Source organism: Xiphophorus couchianus, chromosome 6 (genome assembly GCF_001444195.1).
Source record: "Xiphophorus couchianus chromosome 6, X_couchianus-1.0, whole genome shotgun sequence".
NCBI classification, from domain to species: Eukaryota; Metazoa; Chordata; class Actinopteri; order Cyprinodontiformes; family Poeciliidae; genus Xiphophorus; species Xiphophorus couchianus.
Window position 1 is genome coordinate 737,012 of NC_040233.1, and position 27,342 is coordinate 764,353.

The 27,342-nt window shown below is 37.8% G+C and overlaps 2 protein-coding genes across 4 annotated transcripts in view; both read right to left on the reverse strand.

The window, feature by feature from the left end:
- Positions 1-2,520: 2,520 nt before the first annotated feature.
- On the reverse strand, positions 2,521-20,594 carry LOC114146016 (potassium voltage-gated channel subfamily B member 2-like). The gene is made up of 3 exons (XM_028019753.1): positions 20,417-20,594; positions 18,007-18,758; positions 2,521-5,406 (listed from the first exon to the last, which is right to left on the reverse strand). Exons 2-3 carry the CDS (start codon positions 18,589-18,591, stop codon positions 3,463-3,465), a joined length of 2,529 nt encoding a protein of 842 aa, XP_027875554.1. The 5' UTR covers positions 18,592-18,758; positions 20,417-20,594; the 3' UTR covers positions 2,521-3,462.
- A 5,074-nt stretch (positions 20,595-25,668) lies between these two features.
- exoc3 (exocyst complex component 3) overlaps positions 25,669-27,342 on the reverse strand; it is a 34,893-nt gene continuing 33,219 nt past the window's right edge. The window contains exons 15-16 of one of the 3 annotated variants that reach the window (XM_028020854.1): positions 27,005-27,126; positions 25,669-26,081 (exon numbers count right to left, since the gene is read on the reverse strand). In XM_028020854.1, the coding sequence (XP_027876655.1) occupies positions 25,880-26,081; positions 27,005-27,126 (324 nt within the window). In that variant the 3' untranslated portion in view covers positions 25,669-25,879. Of the gene's footprint in view, positions 26,082-27,004; positions 27,127-27,342 lie in introns of those variants that run through there. The other 2 variants (XM_028020855.1, XM_028020856.1) reach the window with 2 other exon arrangements.

Genomic DNA, 27,342 nt, shown 5'->3' on the forward strand with positions numbered 1-27,342 from the left:
TAAATTTTTCATCACTAAGAGACAAAAATAATCCAAGCTAAACCTTTTAACAAACTGAGCCCAAGTGAACATGTTCTCCAAAAAAAGAGGCAAACTACAAAATGAAATTGTGAACATGGACCTCAGCTATGGTGGGCACTTTTTAGTTGACTGAATTATGTTGACAACAGAGCAGTAAAAGAATAAACAATGTTATTTGAGAAATTCTGTGAGAATACAAGTATGAAGTTAGAACTAATAAAAGGCAGTCCTAACAAATCCTAAATTATATTTTTCACCTTCTCATAAATTCATTTATGAAAAGGCACCGATTATTCTAAACATACTTCACAGAGTATAATGTTGATTTTATAAAATTCAAACAAATTATTTTGAACAAAAAATGTAACTTACATATATGAAGTGAATTTACATTTTAACTTCTGACTGGTCCATTAATCTTAAACTGAATTACTAGAAGTGAAAAAACAGAATAAATTAGAATAGTTATTGTTTCTGCTTCTGTGGCTCCCACCACTTTGTGTACCGAAGAAAGCCTGTAGAGGGCACTGTTTTAACAAACCTCTAAATAGAAAAGTTTAAGTCGTGTTATTTTTCAAATGATTCAGAATATTTTTCTAGGAATTTTCTCTGAAACTGGTGGTTATTTATTTCTATTTGATCTTTTTTTGGAATCCAGGTTTTCAAATAACCATGATCACATGCAACACTTTTGAAGCATAGTGCAGTTGTAACAGATCCTAAAAGTCAAATAAACCTAAAAAACCAGGCACATACAAACCCCCTCATAAGGACTAAAAGAAACAACCCAAAAGGCGTATGTTTGGACCGTGTGTGAAAGCAGGACTACCCACTGGAAACTTGTGCATGCACCGAAGAGACATGCAGAAAGACGCCAGACGGGATTTAAAACCACAATCTTCTTGCTGCAAGAGAAAAGTTCCAACAACAGCATCACCATACAGCCCATTGCAAGACCAGAAGATTTGAAAACAATTCCATCAAAACCACTTTATATTGAAATACCAGGAAACAATTGATTATTGTACATTACAAGTTTGACAACTGCAGCTACAATATGCAAGAAAGATTCCACTTGAAGGTGGGGAGTGAAGCCAGTCTGCTTCGCCTTCTCGCCCAGTTAGAGAGCACAGTAAAAAGGGATGTTCGGTCTCTATGAAATGCTTATAAAAATGGGCATACTGACAGCATTTGTATGTTTCATTTACACAAGGTCACTCAGCCCTGTATTATAAGGACGTTTTGCAGAGAGTGAGAGACCATGTCATAATCATTTCATGCTTCTGTAAGAGTGAAAATTGGAGTAATGAAAATGTAAAATGTTTTGGAAATGTTTTATTTTGAAGGGTGAGGTTTTACTGTGAAAGGTCCCTCCCGTGATAAGAGTTCATTGCTGTTCCATATAATAGTATGATTCTGGTTTATGAAAATGGCTGTTTTCTTGTTGTACTAAATCAGCCCATTTTGTTTGCTATGTTTGAAGCGGGGATGCTTCTTTTGTTGTAAGGGGGGAAATAGTGTAAGAATGAAAACTGAAGTAATGAAAATGTTAAATGTTTTGGAAATGTTTTACTTTGAAGCGTAATGTTTTACTGTGAAATGTTCCCCCAGATGGGTAAAAAGGATTGAGAAGAAGTTTTGGGGGGTTCAATGAAGCTTTAAGGAAATTAAATGTTCAACATTGAGAAAGAGTTCAATTGTGTCTGTGGATTATTCTACAAAGGAGAATCACAGTATCTGGACACCCTCAAGTCTTACACTTCATAATCTTTAGTTACAGGTGAAAAAGATCCAAGTAAGAACTTTTTGGGTATGACAGCGACTCAGAGAAGAGTTTTGTCAAAAAATAAATAATTTAAGTTGTTTTAAAGGAAGTAGAGGATGTCTATAATGAAACCACAGATAAGAACAGCTGAAGGTGGAATGCAGTATCAAAAAGACACACAGAAGCCTGTGAACCTCTGCAGAAGAGGTTCACAGGCTTCTGTGAACCTCTTCTGCAGGCAGAGGGAGGAATTTCTTTCATCCTACCTCCTTGTGTGGCAGCAGTAGGAAAAAAACTGGAACAGTAAAGGTTTAGTTCCACTGGTTGGACTGTTTCTTAAGATGCATGTCCGAATCTGAAGTTGGATGTGCATTCTGGGATTTTATTACAGACACGAATGAAATAACTAAAAGACAAGAGCCAAGGTTGATTACACAATCCATAAAACAATGACAGTATAAATCTTTCTCAATACAGTCATATTCAATAAATAAGAATTGTATTTACTTTAGTAACTCAGTTCACCATGTGAAACACATTACACACTGTTTTCAAGCCTTTATTTATATTAATCATGATGATTTTCTGCTTACATGTAATGAAAACATGACATTTAAAATTAGAATATTACATTAGATCAATAAAAAACAATACAGAATTTGGGCTTAATGAAAAGTATGTTTAATATCTGCTTAAAGGTTGTTATTTTCAAAAGATTATTTTAATCTGACAAATGAGCCGCATTGTAACACATATTCTGATTTATTGAAAATGACTGTAGATTTGTTGCACTTTTAATGTCCAGGGTTGCTTATTATTGATGTTGCCTGTCAGAAATATGATGCTGGATATTCCGTTTTCAAAAGTGTGCATACAGTGATGAATACAGGAGTGATTACAGCTCCTTTTGCTTATTTTATCATAAAGACTCAGTTCTCTGTCAGTACAGGATTATACAAAAAGAGAACGATAGAAAAAGTTACAAAAATTTAAATATTCATAAAACAGAACAAAGTCATCAACCCCACATGTAGTGTATTGCTCAGATGCTTACGTCTTTAATTCACTCACCAACAGATGGGAAGACCAACTGTAGAGTTTATTACGTGATGAATGATTTTCTACATTTGTTGAATTTATGTGTTAACGTTGCATTGACAAATTCAAAAGCTAAAATGCCATCCTGCTTTTATTGTTACCTGTTATCCATTCTAAGCAAAAACTGCAGAGTAGAAAACAAGAGTGAAATTCCACTCTCTTTTTCCAAACAGACAAAATTGCATTCAAACAAAAAAAATCATGACACTCACAAATATTTTCATTTACTCAAGGCGTTGTTTTGCTTTCTTCTGAGTCTTACAAAATTAGCAGTTCATCATTGGTTGTTCTCAGTCATGTCATTGTACAGGTTTGTCTTCAAGCAATTAGAACACAAACAAAATCGGTGCTCATTAAAATTGACAGAACAGAAGTTATTTTTCTTTCTTTAAATAACATCTATGTTTGTGCTTCCACAATTTGTGCGTTCAGTGTCCTTTTGAACATGGAGGAGGTCTCAATCAGGTAACCATCCATCACTCTTAACAAAGTCATGACCATGCATTCCACAAGCTTTTGTTTCTTTTTATTTATGTGTTTTTTCTATCTCTGCTTTCAATCTATCCTTATCATTGAGCTCACATACTTGTTTCACAGGGTGGTGTCAAACTTCCATCCAAAGCAATGTGATTTTCTTGTTTTTCCCCACCCTGTCCTTGTCCTTTACCCTCCGTGTCTCCTCCTCCATCTGCCTCTCTCATAGTCACTAGCTCATTTGTGCAGTTGAGTGGGCTTGCTTTAGCTGAGCTAGAGCCAGTAGCAGCCCTTTCCATGTGATTCTTCCCCTGCTGGCTTAAGCTTGTGTGCTGCCCTTCACCTTCTAAGCTCCTGATTATGGAACTCTCCCCAACAGGGCAGGCAGACTCCTGTGACAAGGATGGAGACTGTGGTATTGTTAGCACAGACACTGTGTCAGGTGTAGCAGAACTGGGAGAAGTAGAGAACATAGAAAACACATCTTCAGAAAGTAGTTGATCAACCTTGGGTGAGCTAGTGGAGTCTTTGGTTGCTAATGGTGTCATAATTGCTGTAAGAACATCACCTTCCGATCCAATGAAGTCCACATTTAAAGTTGTAATTGTTGGAGGACTGCTATAATCATTCACTCTCTGTGGTAACAATGGCTTTTCTTCAGTTGTTGATCTTTGGGGAGTGGACACAAATTCATACAAACCCTCTTTGATTATCGTCATTGGTTGGTCACTGTCCAGGCGTTGACATGCTTCCATTGTGCTGATTTGACTTAAATCTAAGGGAGGGGGGATAGAGTGCCTCAGACTACATTGACCTTCCACAACACTTGGTAACAAAGAGCTTTTTTTGTCTTTTTCACCTGAAGAATCAACCAAACCAACAAGTTTCTCCCTATTGCCGACTTTAGGTGAAGCCGGTTGGGTTTGACTAGAGGTCAAAATATCCATGTTTATTGGCTCTTCTACACATTTGTCTTGCTGCTCCTGGGTGATTCCTGTCTTGTTGTAAGAACTGTCATGTTGCTTTGCAGTAAGGTGTCGAGGAGAAGTTTTATTCAACAGTGGTTTTCCTGCTCCAGGCGAAGCCCACTGCGTGACCTCTTGGTACGGCTGGGACTTTGCTGGGCTACTGACATCTGTATTGGAGTAATGTTTGTGGTAGCTCCAACGACTAGGGGACAGGTGGTTATCTACTGGACATTTGCTTTCCTCTTTTTTTTCTACCAGCACGTCTGTGAGTTCCATACTACGGGCAAACGCATCTTTCAAATTAATCGAAACAATGCTTCCACTTCTTTTGGCTCTTTCAAGGGCTTCTCTTCTCTTAATAGCCTTTTCTTGCCTCTTCTGTTCTCTGTAGAACTCTGAGAAGTTGTTGACAATTATGGGGATGGGAAGAGCAATGACTAGCACACCTGCTATACAGCAAAGCCCTCCTACAATTTTGCCAAGCAGGGTTTGTGGATAGATGTCGCCGTATCCAACAGTTGTCATTGTAATAGTGGCCCACCAAAAGGAGGCAGGGATGCTTGTGAATTTAGTTGCATCCTCATCCTTTTCAGCAAAGAATACTAAGCTAGAGAAGATCATAATGCCCATAGCCAAGAAAAGAATCAGCAAACCCAGCTCATTATAGCTTCTTCGCAATGTGAAACCCAAGGACTGGAGTCCTGTTGAATGCCTAGCAAGTTTAAGGATCCTCAAGATCCTCATAATACGGAAAATCTGGACAACACGGCGCACATTCTGGAACTGCAGGACACTCTTGTTAGACTCAGTTAGGCAGAGGGTCACATAATAAGGCAATATAGCCAGCAAATCTATGATATTCAGTGGTGCTTTGATGAAGTTCCATTTATTAGGTGCTGACAGCAGCCGAAGCAGGTACTCCATAGTGAACCAGGCAATGCACACTGCTTCTACATGGGCTAGATTGGGGTTATCATTGAACTGGCCGAACTCATCAACAACCTGAAGCTCTGGCAGAGTGTTGAGAGATAATGAGATGGTGGAGATGATAATAAACAGGATGGAGACCATGGCCAGGACCTGTAAGAGAAACACAGCAATGAAGAATGTTAGATGGCTTTTTAACATACATCATTTTATAGTTACCTTTATACAAAGCTGCAGATCTTTTTTATGTTTGAGCAAACCTGATATTGTAATAATAGATGTGGCATTCCTTTTTGTGAACTAACTGCGATGGATGTCTATTGCCTTTCTTTCCTTAGTTGACTTCTAATGAAATACTATTATGTAATAAAACTTTTCAAGTATTTGAGTTCTGTTTTTTTAGTGTCAGTTTTCCTAGCATTCCAGTTTATGTACCTTATGAAACATCAAATTCATTTCAAGTTATATAATGTCATGGTTTTGGAAATATTTTTGACCCACACCAACAAATCAGTTTAAAATATTTATTACAAAATATGAAATGTTCAATGTTGAAGTTCTTGGGTGATTGGACGAGGAACCAGGTAACCAGGACAGACAGCGCACTGTGAGGGCGGACAATCAGAGGTAGTTTGGAGAATCAGAGATGAACCAGATACTGCAGATGAAGAGCATAATATCCGCCAGGAAGAGGTGAGTGGGATCGAGCGAGTGGTTAAAGATTAATCCTAATGTGATCATTGTATCTCTGAGGGCTGGATGATATCTTGACAGATGATTTGCTTGATTTGATGGTCGGGAGCGCAGAGGAAGACAGAACAGGTTTGAACTCGGTTCTGCACGAACAAGGCGATTAGAAATTCAAGGCTGCCAGCTTGATTAGATTTGTCCAGGGAACTGCTGGAGATCTGTGGGTCTGACTCCAGTAAGGCGAGTGATCTGAGATGGAGTCCGAACGTTCATCTGAGAAACCACGATAGTTAACAGTCTGGCATTGGAGTGCTGGTAGATGTCTCCTCTTATGCCATGTAATAAGAGCAATAATGAGGGCACATTCCTATCCTGATCTATGGTCTGGGCAGTGACAGTACAAGATCACAGATACAAGCAGTCAAAATGAGCTTTCTCCACAGGGTGTCTAGGCTCTCCCTTAGTAATAAGGTGAGAAGCTCGGTCACCCAGTGAGGACTCAGAGTAGAGCCACTGCTGCTCCATGTCGAGAGGAGCCAGTTGAGGTGGCTCAGGCATTTGGTTAGGACGCCTCCCGGACGCCTCCCTGGTGAGGTGATCCAGGCACGTCCCACTGAGAGGAGACTCAGGAGAAGACACAGGACATGTTAGCCTGGCATTTTCCCTCCTACTCAATTTGTTCAGACTGACATTAAAATATAGCAGACGTATGCCAAATGAAATCATAATCTGTATTTCAGACACAGAATAATTCAAATTCAGATATCCTACCAACAGAATTAATATTGATGGGATGCATAAGTTTGACTGGTTGTGATCCAAATTGCACCCAATGCATTGTACCAAAATAATGCTTTCTTTAAACTGAAAGTCAAGAACAATAATTTCTCACCAGAATATTAATTTGTGACTGTACTCATGCTGTCACTAAGAGATGTTATTTGCACCTTAGAAACAGTAGATGTTTCCTGTATCAAGTTTTTTTTTTCTAAACAAGCATCATTGTTGTTTTTCTTTGGTGTTACTCATCATTTTCTATGTTAAATATACATGCCACCATCTAACTAGAAGCATGACTGTCCATGATGATGTGCATTCTGGTCTCCATGAGAACATCAACAAAGACCCTAAGTACACCCTAGTGGTTCTATGACAACTATAATGAAAGTTGTGCTACACAGACTTCACAGCCAGTAGACAGTAGATCAGACTTTCAGGTATGAATTAGATCTCAAAGGCAGTTGAATTAATACACAAATAATGATCACAAATCAGATACTATGAATAACGTCAAACAGATTTAGTGTTTTGCTCTTATAAAGTAACTACAATTATTTTGATGACATTTCCATGATTTACTGCAGTCAAGATTCTATTTATTCAGAAATATTTGAGCCAAGACAAACAGATTCGGACTCACTGTCATGATCAATCGTGTTTTATGAGACTCAACTGTTCCAACCAACTAATGGTCAAAGAATGTAATATAAAATTTTTATATTCACAATTTACAACAGTTGGGCATTTGTTCGACTAAGTATCTCCATAATAACATGAAAATACTTACAATGAAAAATTATCGGATACACATTGATTGAAGCACATGGGTACAGAATGTTTTGCTTACAGGATAAAAATAGCAAGGTGCAGATATTAAACTGAGGTTTCATTAAAGAACAGGTTCATGCATTAAACATTTACGGCAGGGCTGTCCAGATGTTTTGTCACATGGGCCAAAATCTTCAAAAAGACTTGAGGGCCAAAAAAATATTGTTTTGCCTACTCAACAATAAACTCAACAAAAAGTGTGGTTATTTAAAGACAAATAACTGATGTGGTTGCCAATATTTTCTATTGTAAAAAGATTTTTAAAACATTCTGTGATAATTTTATCCAAATAAAAATTGAATGTCTTCATCTACATTATCTACATTAATACAGGAAAGGGAGAGAGGTTCTTGCTAAAATGGTCCAACAAAATGTAGTAATAAAATAAGATTATTTATCAATGCACATTACACCTAACATGTGCACACTGTACTGTACACACTGTACTGCACTGCGTCTTGTCTAGGCTCTAAAAATAGAAGTCTTTAATGATGTAACAGTGATTTGACCATGATTTCTAAAATAAACTGCTTTAAACTGAAGGTTTTCTTAGCAAAGTAAATTGCATTTTGTCGCTGGAGGTATTGCAGAAAGCACAAACTGCGGAGAGACTGGCTGAATGGAATCACAGATAGCATTTCATTTTTTTTACCTTTTCCTAGTTGGTAAACACCACTGTTCATGTTCTTAAAAAGTAGCTTAACATAAAATTATTTTTTTTATGGTTCAACTATTAGAATAGTGTTCAAAGATGATCTACAATTATTTTATATACAACCTATGTCATGTGTTAGTCAAGTGAGCTCCAAGTCTTTCCCCTACAGCCTTTGAGAGGACACTTCAAGATAATTGTAATAGGATTTAGCGGCTAACTATAGAAAAGATAGAGAGAGGTCAGAAGTGGTTTTCGCCCAGGACAGAAAGAATCAAGCTGTAAATGACCACACTAAGAAAAGGTAGGCATCAAATGAAGCTGCAGGTCTATCCCTATCTAGAGTAATGGACACTGCTGTCTTACAGTACCATGAAAAAGCAAAACTGGGGGTTAACCTAGGGTAACCCTAACCCTAACCCTAAACTACATACATATGTAATATAAATAATATCTGATTTGTGAATTGGTGTGTTTTAAAGTGTATGACATATCAGATTTCCTAGAGGCCAGATTATTGGATGGTTATTGGAAGACTAAGAAGAAAAAGTTTTGAGTTGTTACACATTTGAACATAATCCATGTGTGATATCATGCTGGGAAAACAAATGTAGGGAAATATAGCTCTCTACAGGATGCCAGGCTGTGTGACAGAGAGACAGCTGAACATCACCAGCACTGTGTGGGGAAATCACAGGCCTTCAGGTGCCTGTGGAGCTGAATCAACATCTGGCCTGCTCAGTATCCTGCACAACCCACTGCAGCAGGATACCATTCATTGTAATTTCCAGATATTTTCTTTCCACATTAATTTTGCACATCTAATAACAAACGGAGAAAGAATTCAGTAGGGAAAGGATTCATGTTTTATGAGAAACATCTTCACATAGTAATTGCTGGCTCAGGACTCCTGTGAGCCATGCTAACGGACATGTTTGATACTAACTGGGATGCACTAAGATATATAAGTGGCAGCTCCAGGTGCTAAGGGAGGACTAGGCGTTTTATTGAGAGTGTTACGATGGATAATTTGTTCTAACTGTTCTCAACACAAACAGAGGTGCACTGAGAGCCCAGACATCTGCAATAGTCACCAATAAAATGGCTAGAGAATATGTGACATTTTGATATTAATTAAAGCATATATTGGGGTCGACAATATGACTGAAATCAAGATATATGCATTTCATATCAATCGATATTGATTATAATTTGCTGGGTTTTTAAAAAAATAAGTTGTGTTTTGCTAGGATAATATCACAACAACCACATATTAAATTAGATGAAAAAGAAAATAATAATCTGATATTTTGTTGGGGAGTAATGACTCCTTCAGGGGGAGCTAAACCACCCTCTAGCACTGCCACTGAGATTCATACATTGAACACAGCAATAATGACCAAATGTCTGTAATTTCTGAGTATGAAACCAATGAGGAAATATTTAGTTGTAGTACATTTATTCAGCATTTACTTTACTTAGAGTCATGAAGTCATGTGACTGATTGTATCAGCCAAACATGTTCAAAGATTGCCTGGGCTTACAGGGTCATTCCAGGAAACACTTTGCTTTACAGTTCACACAGCAGAATGGACCACATTTAGGGGATTTTCAATAACTGTATCAAAGGGAACACATAGTCAAAAACAACAGCCAAGAAAAGGAGAGAAGAAAGATGTAGAAAAGAGAGATAAAGCAAAAACAAGTAAAGAGCAGGCGTATCCAAGCTTGGCTACCTTGCAGCATCTTAATGGCTTAATGGCTGCCAAATGCTGTGACCTTGGCACCCAGGGCAGATTCTAAGAATTACTTGGAACATACAAGCTGCTTTAGAAGCTAGTCGGAGGAGGAAGAATTAAGGCGAAAGAACTCAAGCCTTAGATTTGGGATTCAGTATCCCTTCTCTGATGTCACCAAAAATGAAAAGATAGATAGAGTTAATCCCATTGGTTGACTTATTAGAAGTCATGTATGATCCATAATAAGGAAACAAACAGTCGGAAAATGAGGTAGATAAAGTGGCTGGACAGAGAACCCAAGTCCTAATCAATACCTAGAAGTATTTCTGGAAGAACAAGGATCCATAGGAAAGCTGCTGTTTCTGCAGATCTTGTTTCTATTTATATACCTCGTTCTGATCCATTGTTACAGGGAGGTAATTCAGACATGAATCAATCCAATGACCTCCAAATGTTCAGCAACTGTTACACTGCGTGTTCACAGTTCTATTTAAACAATGCACAGTACCCCAAGTATCACTGGACACTGTAATATTTCACAATAGTTTTAATAAATGGGGAGGAAGTGGATATGATGGGAAATAAAATTGGAAGATGGCGAAAGGTGCACAGGTCCTGATTTTAAAGAGTCCTGACTGATATGTGGTTAGAGAACTTGAGAGACTTCTCTGTCCCTGTTTCCCCTATAAACAGCTAGGTTCAATAAGATTCACAGTGCTGGCAGGCTTGGACTGAATATAATCTTTTACTTTGACCAAAGTATTTCGTCTGACTGGAAGTATTATGAATGTTTTTCCACTGAGCCACAGGTGCACTACGCTAGGGCTTGAGCAATTGTCTAGCAAATAGAAAATTGTGGGTTTGATTTCTGTTTCTTCCCCTTGGGTGAATAACTTAACCCCAAGCTTCGTGTTTGTGGCGGGGAGGGTCTGGTTTGAGTGTGAAAGTGGTTAGTATGACTAGAGAAAGATTCATTTTACATAGAAAGTACTCCTGGATCAGTGCTGCTATGTATATCTGTCGGTTGTGACAGATGGCAGCTCACATTGATTCAGGCTCAGCTTCTGCTAGAGATTTCTTCCTGTTAAAGGTGAACATTCCTTTCTGCTGTCACTAGATACATTATCAGTATGAGGAATTGCTGCAGTCTGCTGTTTTTAAATCTGACCATTAAGACTCAAAGATCAAGAGGTATTAATATAGAATTAATTATTATTTAAAATAATAATTAATTAATTTATCTTATTTATTTATGTTGTTTTTGAATCTGAATTGAATTTGATGTTTAAGATCAAGAAATTAAGAATTGCATTTTTTAATTGCTGAAATAGTACCAGCGATAATTATTTACTGTTTTTATTTTAACTCTCTAACATGGTTTGGGTTCTAAGCATCAAAGATTAGCTAAAATTAAAAATAAATAAATAACGAGTTAAACAGTTAAGCAAAAAAGGTAGCATGCATTCTGGAAACTCCTAAAGGTCTTAGAAGCTGCAGACAGAGCTGCCCTGTTTTCTTCACCTTGTGTATGATACATTTTCATGTTGATTGTTCTATAAACTACAGAACAATCTCCCTTAGTTACAGAAGCTTGCCACTAGTCAGGGTACTCATCACTATAACACAACAACCACAACTGAAAATATAGAAATCAAATAATGTGGATTACAATTTGGTGTTAGTTAAGATAAAGTTGAATACCGAAGATAAATAGCTCTTTGTAAACCTTTCACAGAATATTCTACGTATGTCTGGGACTTGGTTAAAAGTATGTTAAGGTGTTTGTATTTGAATTCCAGGGAAGGCAACATTATTATCCTCAGCTACTTAAAAAATAAGTTCACACTTGTCTTTTCCACTGCATGAAAGCTCTTGCTATCATAATCTGGATGCCTTTAGTCCTACGATATTAACTGGGAACTGTGTTAACAAGCTGTCACAACTGTTGTGTTCCATTCATTGCCACTATGACAGATACCTCCAAAGGACGGAAATAAGAATAGAAAATGACAGTGAACTGCTCTACATCTACAAGCCTCAAAATGACTATAACCAGGAGAGGAAAAGTGCTGTACCTGAATGATTAATATTCAAATTCAAAAATACTTTTGTAACCCCAAATGTTGTTGTAACTCATGAATTCAGATTCTTCAAAGAGTTATTGTAGATCTTGATGGCTGTTGGCAGGAAAGATCTCCTGTAGCAGTTTGTATTACAGCAAATCTGAAGAAACCTCTGACTGGAGATTCTCTGTTTTCTCAAGCCAGTCTCCTGAAGAGGATGGTCAGGGTTGTCCATAATTTTATTGATTTTATGAAGAATCCTTCTTTGAATCATCATCTCCAGAGGTTCCACAGTCGTCCCCAGAACAGAACCAGAACTGAACCAGAACAGAACCAGCATTCTTTATCAGCCTGTTGAGCCTTTTTGAATCCCTGGTTTCTCATGCTGCTGCCCCAACAGATGATGGCTGAAGAGATGACGCTCTCAACAACAGATAGGTATGATAGGGCCATCTCTTGTCTACAAAGCAAATGTTTTCAACCTGGAGGGTGTCCCCTGTTCCAATCTCCATTACACTAACACACTATACCTACAACCACAAACTATTCCAGCTCCTCAAAAAGCATAAGAAAGATTTCAGCAAGTTCTAACTAGTTCTAACGTCCATGTTAATAGTCAATAGGGAGAAAGGTTTAACACATGCTTTCTCAATTTGTTCAGGATCAACTCAATCTTCTTCTGAAAGCAGTACTGAAATGTGCTGACTGCCCTAAAAAATGTGAACTTACCTAAAATGAAGCCATACTGAGGAGGTATTGACAAATTGTTGTTTATTAATTTTGTTTTGTGCTTAACACAGTTCAGCATTCGGCTGTTCTCCAGTAATAATATTCAGTACATGTGTTCCAGTTGCAAAGACTCTGCCAGCTCCTTTGCTGTGTAGCCTGTACACTGTTGACCTTGTTGTCAGAAGGACAAACCATCATCTCAAGTTTTCTGGTGATATATACATATTTATTCAGAGTATAATACATAACCAAACAATAACACAATATTCACGATGTTGACCATAGAATGAAAAATCATGGATTGTTGTTTATAGTATTGATATTTACAGTTGGAGTCCTTGATTTGTGGGAGTTTCTAATGAAAAATCTATTTCTGCATCTCTAACTGGTGAAGTCCTCTCTTGTCTTACCTTAAAACTTCACCATTGAACAGATCAAACTAACATTTACTCTTCAAAAAACTGTTCATGCAAATGTTTGAGATGCTCTAGTATGGTTCTTGTAAAACCTTTATCACTCCACACTCTTGCACATACATGTTGTCCTAGGACAGAGCAGAAAAAAAGTACTTAAACATATCTATAAGTTGTCTTGCTTTACCTTCTCCTTGTTTTGGTTTTCCAGCCCTTTAAGTTTTAGCTACTGTTCTTTAGCAATAGCTGAGTCATTAAAGTTTTTTTTGTTACTGGCCTACTAGAAGATAACAAAGAATAAGGCAATTTGTGTACATAAAAGAAGTATTTACCTTGAATTGTGTGGGTGTGTGTCTGTGTCTTTGCATGTTTGTTGTAAACATTCAGTGAAGTGATCAGAGGTGGTTAGAGTAGCCAGAAAGTATACTTAGGAAAGAGTAGTGCTACTTCAAAACAACATTACTCAAGTAAAAGAAAAACACTTAAATATTTTGTCTGAAGGACCACATAACTGTGTTGTGTTGGACAGCAACATGAACAATACATGTGGGATAGTTTCATCCTAGTCAAACAGCCGTGTTAGTAATGGTGTCAACTGTATTTCCACGGCAATTTCTGTTCCTGCTGACCTTTACTCTTTGGATTGACTTATACCAACTTCTTGTAGGAAGTAGGTACATGTGAGAGACACTGAATTTATTAGTTTATTTATTTATTGTACTGTTCATGTGTATTATAGTTCAGAGGTACCCCACCCAATTTGTTTTGTTTATTATAATATGTTCATTCATTTTTCATTGTAGCTTGATAACTTAGTAACTGATATTTCCTTTATGTCATTGAATGCGACTGTTTTTGATGTGTGTTCCTGGAACGTTGGGGTGCAGTGCTCGGTTTCTGTTCTTCTGGGGAGAGTTAGGCACCGAGTATGTCAAGCTGTATTTTTGTATAAAGGTAAATAAAACCTTTTTTTTTATTCGCAAAGACAACTCAGGATGTCATCTGTGCCTGAGCCGAGCAACATACAGATGATGGACAATCATCTGTGCAAACATAACTTAGATTGGACAGGTTTTGATGCCTCACACACTATTCCATAACAGCCTTTTAGTGTTGCTCTGTAAGACATTTGAACTGCATTTAATTGTGTCTACTATCTTCTACTTTTTAGGTCAAATAAATTTAGCGAGATCTAGATTTTGAACCTAAATGTGCGAGTTTATGAAAGACAAATTTAGAGCAGTAAGTTGTTTTAACTTTTTATTAATTTTGTTAAACCTTCAAGAGTTGGATAAACTAGAGTTTTTAGGTTAGTACTTAAAAAAACTGAAAGAAGAAAAAGACAGAAATGGGAAATATTTCCCAGTGTGCTTAGCAGCGTGTTTTTGTCTCCTGTGTGGCACCGTGAATGAGATGGAAGTGTGTTACATTGATCTAACTCTTGTGTGTCATTAAAGCAAATGTTGGTTTTATTGCTACTAACAGATTGTAAAGCTTGAGAATTCACACTAAATGTTTTGGAGCAGAATTCATTGTGATGTTTAATAAAATTTATTTATCAGATCAGAAATTTTGTTCATGTAACTTGAAACAAGAATTTATATTATTCTAAAGAAAAAGGCATAGTAATTTTAACTGGATATTGTGAGTAAAACTAATAGAGCACAAATAGAGAACTGTGTGCTCTTTACAGGAGGGAATTTTTTTTCTTGCATATTATGAAAAATTTATTTCGTTTAAATTGCAACATTAAGTTAAAACTCACAAATCAAATTTAATGAACTTAACAAAACATGTTTAGACAACTTGTCCCTTGTTGTTAAATCAACTTCATGAATTTTAATTTCTGAGTTAAAACCAAAGCAATTTTCTTGTTGACTTTTTCAAGGCAGCAGGTAGACTTTCATTTTCAAGGTAAACCACCTTCAAATGTTTTATAGTGTGGAAAACACTATCCCTTAATAAAACAATGCTCCCACATCGTCTTACTAACACTGTAGAATGCAAACACTCTATAAATGAATAGCTGACAGATTTTTGGACATGATAAATAAGATTTATCAAGTCTAGAGGACCACAAAGCACTTCACACTACACATTCACACAGTGGTGGTGGTGAGCAACTGGACAGTAGCCACAGGGGCAATCTGACAGAAGCAAGGCTGCCATACACCAGCGCCACTGGTGCTGAAAAGTTCTGCTTTACAAAGACTTGAGAATAGCTGGATCAACACCACTGCAAGTTAAATGTCACATCAGTGAGCCACAAACAGTACATTACCTAAAACAGACACCAAGGGGAGATGAACTCTAAAACTGAAAGTGAAACTTTACACATAATTGTTTCCTGTTAGATTAATTTGTCTAATAATTATCAAATCTTCTATGGGGACTGATGGTCAGTCCTTTAATATGAAGAAATTGATAAAATGAGATGCTTATGTCAATGTAGTAACACAACAGCACACTTTGACTTTCACCACATTCATCTCCAGTGTAAACAGAAGTGCAACAGAAATACTTCAAAGGCATCACATGACTTGATTTTCCACCAAATGATCTTCATTTCTTTATGTTCAGAGCCAAAAAAACAGGTGCTTTTTAAACACCAGTCTATATGATAAGACAGAAAACTGTGACAGCAGCTTCAAGTATTGCTTAACTCTTAAGTTTAGAATGAGGAACTACATTTGATCAACAATGGCTCCTCGCAAAGGTATTTTACAGAACTGTCATCCATGTATGTGCAGGCTGGTTGCATGGTGAACCCATCATGCCACAACCTGAATCATCCTAAGTCTCTGGAGAGACAAGGTAATGGTGACTTCACAATCTGTTTACAAGTAAAGAAAATGCTGTTCAGTGTCACCAGAATTAGGTGTGTTTACTTCATTTTCATCCATAAAAATGGGAACTTCACCAATATTTAACAATTATAGTGCACAGCTTATCTGAATGGATTTTAGAGATCACTCAGAGTGGCTAAAAAATCCCAGCCACAGTTTTACAGCAACTTGAGCTGAACAATGGATTTGGCCTGCCAGTCACAGCATACAGTCTAATATGTTGCTTCTTAACAGGCAGGTGCATCGCTCTGCTGTGGAAGAGAGCAATGCACAGCATATGCATTTCCACTTCTGTGAAAGTATATATATATACTTTAATTGTAAAAGGGTACAATTAAAGTATTTATTCAGTTTACAGTGTGGACATGCAGGTTTTAACAAACCCTTACAGAAGAAAGCACTGACATCTTGTCAAACAATCTAGTTTTATTGAGTAAATTTTCACTTGCTTGTAAGAGTAGAAATGTTAAATAGAACAAGAGAAAACAAAACAAAAGGAAACATCCAATCTGACTAGATAATAAGTAGTATATCCAGTTCATACAATCAAGTAGACAATTGTATTAATACAAAACAATACTTCCAAGGAAAATAAATAAACAAGATTGTTTGTTTTCTGTTTCCATCTCCTATCTGTATGAAAATGCAATAGTTTATCACCAGGAACCCTGACACAAATATCTAAACGGCCCGAAATTATTTTTTTTCCCATTTGGAAAAGCTGTTATAAACTATATTATTTTCATTATCAATTTGACAAAACAACTATGAACTGCACAGTGGCACTGTTTTCTTGCAGCAGGGAGGTTCTGGGTTTGATTCCCGGCCCGGGGTCTTTCTGCATGGAGTTTGGATGCTCTTCCTGTGCATTCGCAGGTTCTCTCCAGGGACTCTGGCTTCTTCCCACAGTCCAGAAACATGACTGTCAGGTTGATTGTTCTCTAAATTTGTGCATTATTGTCTGTCCTGTCTGTCTCTGTGCTGCCCTGTGATGGACTGGTGAAAAACCAGCCCTTTGTTCTACAGTTTGCTTTACACAGAGAGCTTTGGCAGAGGGCTCTTGGCTATTAAAAATTGATTGCTTCCTGGAGTCTTGGAGTCTGTTGAAGTTCTAAATTATACTGAGTCGCTAACGTTTGGCAGTAAAGTATGTAATGCACCAGGTTGACACTATGAAGCTGACCCGAAATTGCCTGCCTGCCAGAAACAACCGTCCTCCACTGTGAAAAGAGGACCAGATGGCTTTTATTGTTAATTGAAAATTTAGAAGCATGGCCAACATGGACTGAACAGCTTCCTTCACTTCCTCCGCTGTCATTGCTAAAACTACAGGCAGGCTACAATTCTATAACAGCGCAGAAGATCAACATCATCATTCAAACTTCTCCTTCAGTTTGTTGATTGACCCGGTTGAAAATTCTAACAGAGAAAAACAAGTAAATGGGAGAAAGCCCGGACTGCCTGTGAGGAGAGATTTGAATCGGCCGGAAGAGTGTAAAAAGGCAACAGGCAGGCTAGCATCAGACTAACTGTGCTTGAATATGACGTTGAACTTTACTCTTAGTCTATTGTCAACTGCATGAGTTAAAGAAACGTGTGGTAGGTAACCCTCCAATGGGCCTAAATCTGGGCCTCTGATATGAGATGTAAGATAAAGACTTCGTAAAGACAGTTATGTATTATCAGTCAGAATGGGACCAGTTATAACAAAACTGAGCTGGAGAGAACATGGTCGACTGTTATGAAAATAACTGATCTCAGTAAACTACAGCTGTGAGCTGTAAACACTATCCACATGCCAAAGCATCAGACAAACATCCTGGTGAAGAGATGAAATAATTATAGCTGATCATTTCAGTTTTCTTCACCAGCAGGGGGATTGCGTGTGTGTGCGCATGTGGGGGTGGGCGTGTGTGTGTGTGGGGGGGGGGGTGCGGGCGTGTGCAGGCATGTGAGGGGAGGGGGGAGGGGGGGGGGGCGTGTGCAGGAGTGTGTGTGTGTGTGTACTGTTACCTTTGCAGCAACAGAGGAACTGGGTTTCTCCAGGAGATCCCAAAGCTTTTGTCTTTGGTCGGGACAACAGCCCTGCTCCTCAACGTCTCCATCCTTGTCTCTCAGCGTCTCAGCCTCCCTTCTTAGCTCTTCATTCATCTGCTCCTTCTTCTGGTGATACCGCGCCTGGCAACAGGACTCTAGGTAGATCTCATCAATTCCCCAGTAGTCTAGCTCCTGACCAAAGGACAAAGCGCACATCTCCTCCATCATGTGCAGCTTCCCTGTTCTGTAGAAGTTGAGGATGGAGGAGAAAGCCATTGGATGTCTGTCAAAGAAATATTCATTCTCATGGAGACTGTAGTCATCACAAATCTCCAGCAGTGACTCATGGGTGTTGCAGTCTCTTAATCGACCCAGACGGGTTCGAGGCAGGCGATCCAGTGTTCTCCACAGCACTTCATGACTGAGACCACCTACATTGAGGTGGACTCGCCGAGAGCGAGCTTTGGTGCGAATGATATCAATTGGCTCAGGTGGGAGCACAGGAGGCGCGGCCGGCCGGGGGGTGACTTTGGGAGCGTTGAAACTCACTCTGTCTGTCATGCTGAGACGGCTGGTTCTGTTCCTTCCTGTGAATCTGAGTCAACTCTATTGGAGCTTGTTTTGAGGCCTCACTGTTTCCAAGGGATGAGAGTGTTGGCTGGTTAGATAAGACCAACAGAGCTCACTTCTCCGTGTTCAGGCCGTTCCTCTCCTGATGAGATCCATTTCTGGAGAACAAAACAGCCCATGTGACAGAAGCTGGACGAGACATTTTAAACTCATCTCAGTTAATAAAGAGACTGTTCTCTGTTGAATCTAAAGAAAAACATGAAAGGGATCAAACATTGCTTTTGATATCACCCAGTACATTTCAGTATAGAGATACTGTGAACTCCAGCTGGTTGTTATTTTATTGTTTTTATTGTAACATATCTAAAAATATCATGAAATAATATCTACAAGGCAAGATATGTTACTAACTTTCAGCACTGTTCCATGTTTCCTTCATAGATATTTGATTCTGGCTTTGGAACCCGATAGATGTCAATGACTTATTTTATCATCTGTTCTTTTTTTTCAATCAGGGCATGATATGTTACTTATTATGAAGAGTTCAAAGGGACAAAATTAAATGAATAAACACATCATTAAATTATTTATTAAATGAACCTTGAAAAAATAAATATCTAATTTAATGTTAAGTAATTTATTTAAAAGAAATAATGTTTTAAATATGTCATTAAAACATGGAAAATTATTCAAGTCAATGCAGGTAATCCATTAAATGTGCATTTGTTCATATAATGGTTCCTGTTCCTGCAGTGTCACCATGAAATAATTTTATCTGTCAAACTCGCCCATCAAAATGAAGGGGCGGGGCTAGGGGTGGGGCTTGTACCGGATCTATTGAACTGCACTAGCTTCTGCATTCAAACTGCCCGTGGTCTAGATGACCATCCTCTGCTTTTGGACTGTGTGGTCTGTATAATCTTTCCAATGAGCTCACAGGACAGCTCATGAAAATCCTCCATGACATGGGCCGCCACTATTTTCAAAAATGATCCTGTTCAGCTATCGACATGCTCTATTATATTGCTGCCTTAATGCTGCAAGCCTGGCATTGATCAGGTCTGGATGAAGCTTGTAAAACAAAATTATTATTTTTTTTATAATACAATTACAAATACATATGAATATGGATTCAGCTTGGTTTGGGTAGGTTTTCCCTTAATATCATGATTTGAAAACTGAAGTTTATATTTATTCATACCATCTTTTTTGGCATTAACCTTTGTTTGACAACCTGAAACATTTGGTCAAAATTCTAAATCATACGAATTCTAAGTGGTATGGTATGCACGATTTTATAGTGAGCATCAATATAACCCTCCGCAACCCTCTGGGAGAACCTGATTGTGTAACATGCCACTAATCCACGGAGAAACTTAGGCTGCAACTCCCATGGCTCAGGTCTGTCTTTGTTATTTATAGCCAGTCTATCTTCTCCTGGGACACTTTGCTACGTCATAAACTAAACTGCTACGTCACCATAAAAAAATCAGTTCCGACTTCTCCTATTCACAGACAAACTACTCCTGGAAAGAAACCTGATATTTGTCTTCTTTTGTAGTAAACAAAAACGCAAGAAACGGACATTCATTAAAGGTTGATAAAATAAAATGCTGTTTATTTTCCCTTTAAATAAATAAATAAATAAATAAATAAATATAAAGAAAGAAAGACGAAAAATAAATCAGTGAAAAATGAGAAACCATGAGTTAATAGCTGAAAGCAGCAAGACGGACCAGAGACATCCACGACGTTCTTCTAATCCCTAAAACATTTCACACTTTAAGACCAACCTCGGAGTGTGTGTTCAGCCTACCTCTGCTGAGTCTTCTGACAAGCCGAACTTTTTATTTCCCAGGACAGCCCAGCTTCCAGCCGCTCCGCTCCCCTCCGGCAGCTGACCTGGGATCTTTACGTCGGGCGCTGAAAATCCACATTTCGGTGCAACGAAGAGCAGAAAACAGGGTGAAAATATGCACAGCATACAAAGGAACCGCCTGGCCCGCAACTATCGTTCCTAAGAGGACAGGATGAAGGGACACCATGAGGGCGGGGAGGGGAGGGAGCTAATTGGATTTAGCGGTTCAGCACCGAGAACAGCTCCAGATCAACAGCTTGTTTCAGCTGAACTCCAGCTCGCCTACTTACTTTACTTTCCTCTGCAAGCACTAACACCACGGAAACACAATACAAGAAGTTCGAAGTCATCCTTTAATAAAGCTACTTTTACATAAATACTTTAGTGTATTTCAAATATACTTACATTTGTGTAAGCTACTTTTACACAAAGACTTTTACACAAACCCAAATATAATTCTCAATAAATTAGAAAAAAACATCCATTTAACTTTTAGTCAGTAATTTGGTTCGAAAAGTGAAACAAACATGCCACAGATTGATCTGTATGTTTATAATTTCATCTGTTTTATTTTTATGAATTCTGCTCTGTCTTAAGCTCAGAACAAGCCAGGTTCTAGTTCTGCTTCTTCCTGTTAAAACTGAGTTTTTCCTCTTTATCGTCACGCATGCTCAGTATGAGGGGAAGCTGTAAAGTCCACAACACAACGCAAACGATTGTCTGCTGTCACTTCTGTGTTCGTCCAGGAGGAGTGAATTCTGCAAATCAATGACTCGATGCAATCTATCTAGATAGAAACATTTTAAAATACTTTCAGTAATAAACTTTGCGCTTAATGTACTGAAAGTGCCTTGAGATGACGTTTGTTGTGAAATAAACGAAATTGAAGTGATTAATTTCTCTCAGGGCTGCACAGTGGAGCAGTTGCTTTGAAACAAGAAGGTTCTGGGTTTGAACCCCAGTCAGGTCTCTTTGCATGGAGACACATGACGTTTGCATGCAGCAGTCATTGGGAGTCATCCGTGTCTATCTGCACTGATGCTGCAGATAGACACCAGCTTCATCAAGTCAGCACAACTGAATGTGGCAAATGCCTGAAAACTCATTTCTTTCTGAGGCTTCCTTCAAGTTTCATGGAAATCCTCCTTTATTCTCCCGTAGGACCTGGTACCGGCCCACACGCCAACTGCTTTAATGAGCATGGTGTCAGTGATGCACTAGTCAGAAAACTGGCCCTCAGAGAGCAGGCCGATGGGCAGAACATGAAAAATGATCAAGTCAAAATCAACAAAGACATGAGAAATGATCCCATGTTCAGCTTATTACATCTGCCCTGCTTCATTAATGATTTGAAGGTTCGCAGTGCTTTCTGTGGTTCTGTCCTTGACAAAACCACTGATGAAAGAAAACTTTTGAACCACTTTGAATAATAAACAAAACATGACTACATCATCTGTTATCGGAGATCAAATTGAAATTTTTGCTTTTACAGCAAGAAGTTGTAAAAGCCTCTTTGAAGGCATCAAATGCTTTTATGTTTTTTAGGCTGGTAGCCCTAATGAAAAAAATACTTTAGTATATTTCAAATATACTTACATTTGTGTAAGTACATTTTAAGTGTACTAAATATATACAAAGTATACTAAAAGTATGATTGTACCTGTTTTGGCATTATAACTTTAAACACTCTTAAATATAATTGTACCAAAATACACTTTTAAGAAATATATGAAATAAAAGTAAGCTTTTATTTCATATGAAAGTATATATTTTCAAAATATGTGTACACTTGCTCAAGTGTATATTTAAAAGATATTTAAAATATCTTTAAAATATCTGTCAAAGATATTTTGTGCATATTTTAAAATATATGCTCAAAACAGAATTTTTTAACATTCACTTAACGTTTACTTTAAAATTTGAAAATCGCCATAAAAAGAAGAAAAATCATGAATTCGCCATTTTTACTCGCATAATATTGCTTTAAAAGTAGAGAGGGCCTTGATAATAGTTAGTAGTTTTGGTAAATTGAAGCTGGTGACGTCCTAGTCCAAGTTAGACAGTAACACAACAGGACAAGAACCGGATGGAAATGAAATGTGGGTCACGAAAGGAACCGAAGAGACGAAGGCTGCTAACATGTTGCTAGCTGGTGGTAAGTTTGCTTAAAAATGCTAATTATCTTTGTTTAATTATAAACAGTGCAGTACATATTTAAACAAACTAACGTTGGTTTCAGAAATAGTTATTTTATCAATTTTATTGTGACTTTTATTATTACTTTAACAATCATTCAGCTTCATGTTATAACTGCATGGAGGTTCTGTTTGTTGCGACTTAATATAGTTTTCTTCCTAAAATGGTTTTAATTAAGCTCAGTATCCCAAAGAGACTTTGATATTGTGAGGCTGTTGTTATAACTCGTTCATCGTTGTTTTTATCTTCAACATATTTTTGCTGTCTAAGCAAATTAAGATGAAAGAGGAAACCAGGGATCAGGAATTAGAAAATCTAAAGACATCGTCTTCATGGTGGAAGGATTTTTATTTTTTTTACACTGAGCAGCTGGCCACATTTCTATCAACAGTAAAAACTGGTGTGTTTCCAACACTAACTGCTTAATAAACATGATTTCATTTAAAAATAATTGGACAGAATTTATTCCCCTTGTTAATCTACCATTTGTCTCTCATACATTTTATTCATTGTTAGCTTTCAGGGCTCTGTGATGGACTGGTGACCTGTCCAGGGTGAACTCTGCCTCTCATCTGATGACTGCTGGAGATGGGCTTTTAAGGTAGCTTTTAAGGTAGTTTTTCTCCCTTAAGTTCACACTTAAACCAACTTCATAGTTAATGCCAGCATCAACTGATTCTATGATATTACTGACTATTTTTTCTACTTCTAACATAAACAGGCAAATAAATCACTCAGAAATGTTTTTTCACTCCGGTCCCAATCATCATCAGTTCTGATGATGTCACATACATAGCGAGTCCACAACATCCTGAAATTGTAAGTTTGACTTTTTCCTTTGCCATTTTTCTGTACTCTGATTAATTTCTCTATTGTTTTATCCTTTTTTGTAGGTTTCTGTAAAGTGCAGTGAATGTGAATGTTCTGTTGTTGATCCTCACTGTTCATAGGAAGGAGAAATGTCAGTTTGTCTGCAGTAACACTGGAATACTGTGACGTTGTATTAAAACAATATTCTGTCCTTGGTGAAACATTTTTCACATTTCCTCTAAAGTGTATCTGTTGTTTTATTGTACTAATTTTCATAAGCATATTGTCTGTAAACTTTGAGTACATTGACAATTTGTACAATTCTGTGATAGTATATTGGCGAAGTACTCTTGATAAATGTGGGTAACACTTTATTTGACGGGGTGTGCATAGGACTAATATGATACTGTCATAATAAACATGACATAACACCTGTTAGGAAGATAGTAACAGGTGTTATGAAGTGTCATTCAGTAAATAATGACACTTTTAATGAGAAGTTGCTTTAAAAGTTGGATTAGAAGTCCATCAAAAGTGCCAATTTCGCATTATTTTGTAAATAATGGTCATAGACATTCATAAAGACTCTTTCAAGTTTATGACAGTGTCATGTCAGTCTTATGCACACCCCATCAAATAAAGTGTTACCAAAAAGATAATATATTAAAAACACAATGTTATTAGTATCACCTGGAAAGTGTGTTGTAATTGATCATTCTGTGTTCTGGTACCCTGAATGGGAAACAAACACTTTCTAACCAAAACACACCAGAGACAAAGTGAGACATTTTTTTGGTACACAAGCTTTGTTGTTCTGCTTAACTCTTTGGAGATTAAGATGCAGTAAGCACATAAGCATATCATAATGTAGCTGAAAGTACATTATGCTGTTCTAACATACATACACACAAATATATCAGGTGCTTGCTGCAAGTATTGATTTTATGAATTTTAAGTCAAATTAAAGTGTTATTTATATATTTTCCTTTCATTTTAGTCTTTAAAGTTCCAGAATTTGCACATAAAATTGTTTCTCCATCAGATGACTTTATCAGTAATGTTTTTAGATGACTATGTTTTACTTGAATAAAAATATATTAAAGTAGTGCTACTCTTACTTGAGAACCATTTCTGGATACTCTACGCACCACTGGTAAGGACAATGTTTAAAGGATGAATTTGCAGTTTTTTCACCACAATGTTTAATGGCATAATGGTCATAAAGCAGTATACAGTGCAGAGTATGTGTCAGATTCATGTGTGATTAACCACTAAAATATTTTATCTTCATAATAAATATCAAATTGCATGTCTTAGCCCTGGAGTGTTTAGTTCCTCTTCTTTTGGTTTTTCAGTCTGGGGTCGCCACAGCAGATCACCTTCCTCTGGCTCATCCTGTCCTTTGCTTTTCCAGCTTAAGATCCTGCTTCAGCATTCGGTTTCCAATGTACCGGTACCCACTATTTTTTTTTCAGAACATGTCCAAACTATCGCCACACAGCCCTGCCCTCCAGGACTAACAGCATGAGAGACAACAATGTACCCATTAGGTAAAATAAAGGTTAATTTTGCTTTGCATTGTCTGTACCTGATGACAATGTTATAACCTGATCCAATTCTGTATTGAATGAATATGGGTTTTCATTATTGAGCCTATTATTGCTGTAAGGTGTTTTGAAATCTCCTATGGGGCCCAAAGGTCTCTGCACGGCTCTGCATAGACAACATTTTAATTTCCCGTTGGGATAACATTCTTCTGAACTGAACTAAAAAACCAAAGAGACACTGACTAAAGTGGTCAACAAAAACAATAGTTAACTGAATATTAGAAATTGAAACAAATGAAAGAATTAGAAAATACAGACAAAAAAATAAATTAATTTATACAAGGTCAAAAGCCAAAGAGGTAGTAGATTCATTATTCCTGAGTTTAGCTTCGCTATGAGACCAGTAGGAGATTAGTCATATCTAATTTACTGAGGACTAACGATAAAATACAAAGAAAACAAATTACAATTTTGTAAAAACCATTAACAGAAATGTTAAAGAGCTGCTTTCTTCACCTTCTAACATCTACCTTCTGTGTATTTTTGAGTCAGTACATCAACAACAGAGAACCAACAGATGCAGAAGTACAAGTTTGTGATTAAGCCGAATGCTAACATTAACAGTGTAACATGACATAAACTAGCAGGAACAGGGGAGCCTGTTAAAAGAATTTATTAAATAAGGACAGTCCAGTTTAGTAATCAGCGTTTATTGGTTTTTAAAAGGAAGCATGGGATGAGTTTGATAATAAAGCAAAACAGAAAGAGTAACAGGAGAAGCTGACGAAGCTTAAATCACACCGGATTTAGAAAAATAGGTTTCTTTGTGCTGCTGTGATTCAACGTGGTGGTGTCAGGCCGTCTGGCTTTATTTGAGCAGCTTTGCGGTTGCCATGGAAGTCATAGAGGTCATGGTTGTAGTGATGGTGGGCACAGTAATGTCTTTGAATATGGGCTGTGTGGTACCAGAGTAGGACACTTTGTTCTCACTGAGGGTCCCAATGATCATCTGCCTCATTTCTCTGCTGGCGTCCCCGCGGACAGCCAGCAGTGCCTGGATGTGATCCTCCCTGCAGACACAAAATGGTTATATTCAGATGGTTCTTACCAGGACTGGTCTAGAGCTGGTCACTAACAGATGTAGACTGAAATGATTCCACTAGAAATGAAGGACTGGTTCCATTTTGTTCCACTCAACTGAAACAGCACTTCTTAATCTAGAATGATATTTTGATGCAGCCTGGCACAGGTAAACGTTCTACTGCTCATGTTGGACCTCACGTCAGCTTTTGACACAGTTGACCATGCTTTGCCCATGCCCAACTCCTCAGCCTATCCTGCTGGTGTTTCACGCTCTACTTTAAAATGGTAGTCCTCTTACTTGTCTGTTGGATCAACCTTCTTATACAGGCTCCATTCCTGTCCTATTGATTTTGGCATCCCACAGGCCTGTGTTCTGGAGCCATTGTCATTTCTGCTCTATTTGCTCCCTCTTAGTCAAACACTTTAATCATTTAAGGACATTTTCTATCATTGTTATGCTGATGATATCCAGTTGTAAATGTCTTTTCTTCCAAATGGAGACCATGTGATTCCCTAGTAGGTGTATGGTTCAGTAAATGGAAACCAAGGTTTGAAGCGATCACTGTTTCCCAGCTGCTGAACTGATTAGTTCCATACTTGCTAAAAAATAATGTTTTATTTATTTACAGTGTTTTAGATAGAAAAATTCAAAGATCAATAAACTGAACCTTGGATAGATGTGTGGTTGACCTATAACCTCTGTAACGGTGCTAAAATCTATCAAAACATAGATCGATGCCACAGAGATCCTTATTTTACCTGTAGTAGACGGGGCATCAGCTTGGTTTGGTGGCAGCAGTGGCAACTGTAGTTTTCTGTTTTAAGCAGCAGTAACTATACGCTATGTGTATAGTGCAGCTCTAAGCATTGCAGATGGGAAACAGGAAGAATGTGCATGTGCTGTGCCCACCTGATATCAGGGTATTTGGAGACCAGAGTGGTGACTTCCAGGAAGAGCAGAGTGGGGTCAGTCAGCTTGAAGACTTCAGCGATGGCAGTGATGGAGCCACAGAGCCGGTCTGTGTCCTCACCCTGCAGGTAGAGAGCCTGTTTAATGCTTCCTGCAGAGAACCCTCCTCAGCCACGGTTAGTGTGTGAACAGCCTGGTAATCTGCTTTATTGAAAAAGTGTTTCTGGACACACACACACCCAATCAATAATCAAAGGTAATCTTAAAATTGCATCGAGGTTTACAAAAACCCAAGGCTCACTCACTGCACGTGAAACAATAATGGGAGACAGGAAGGT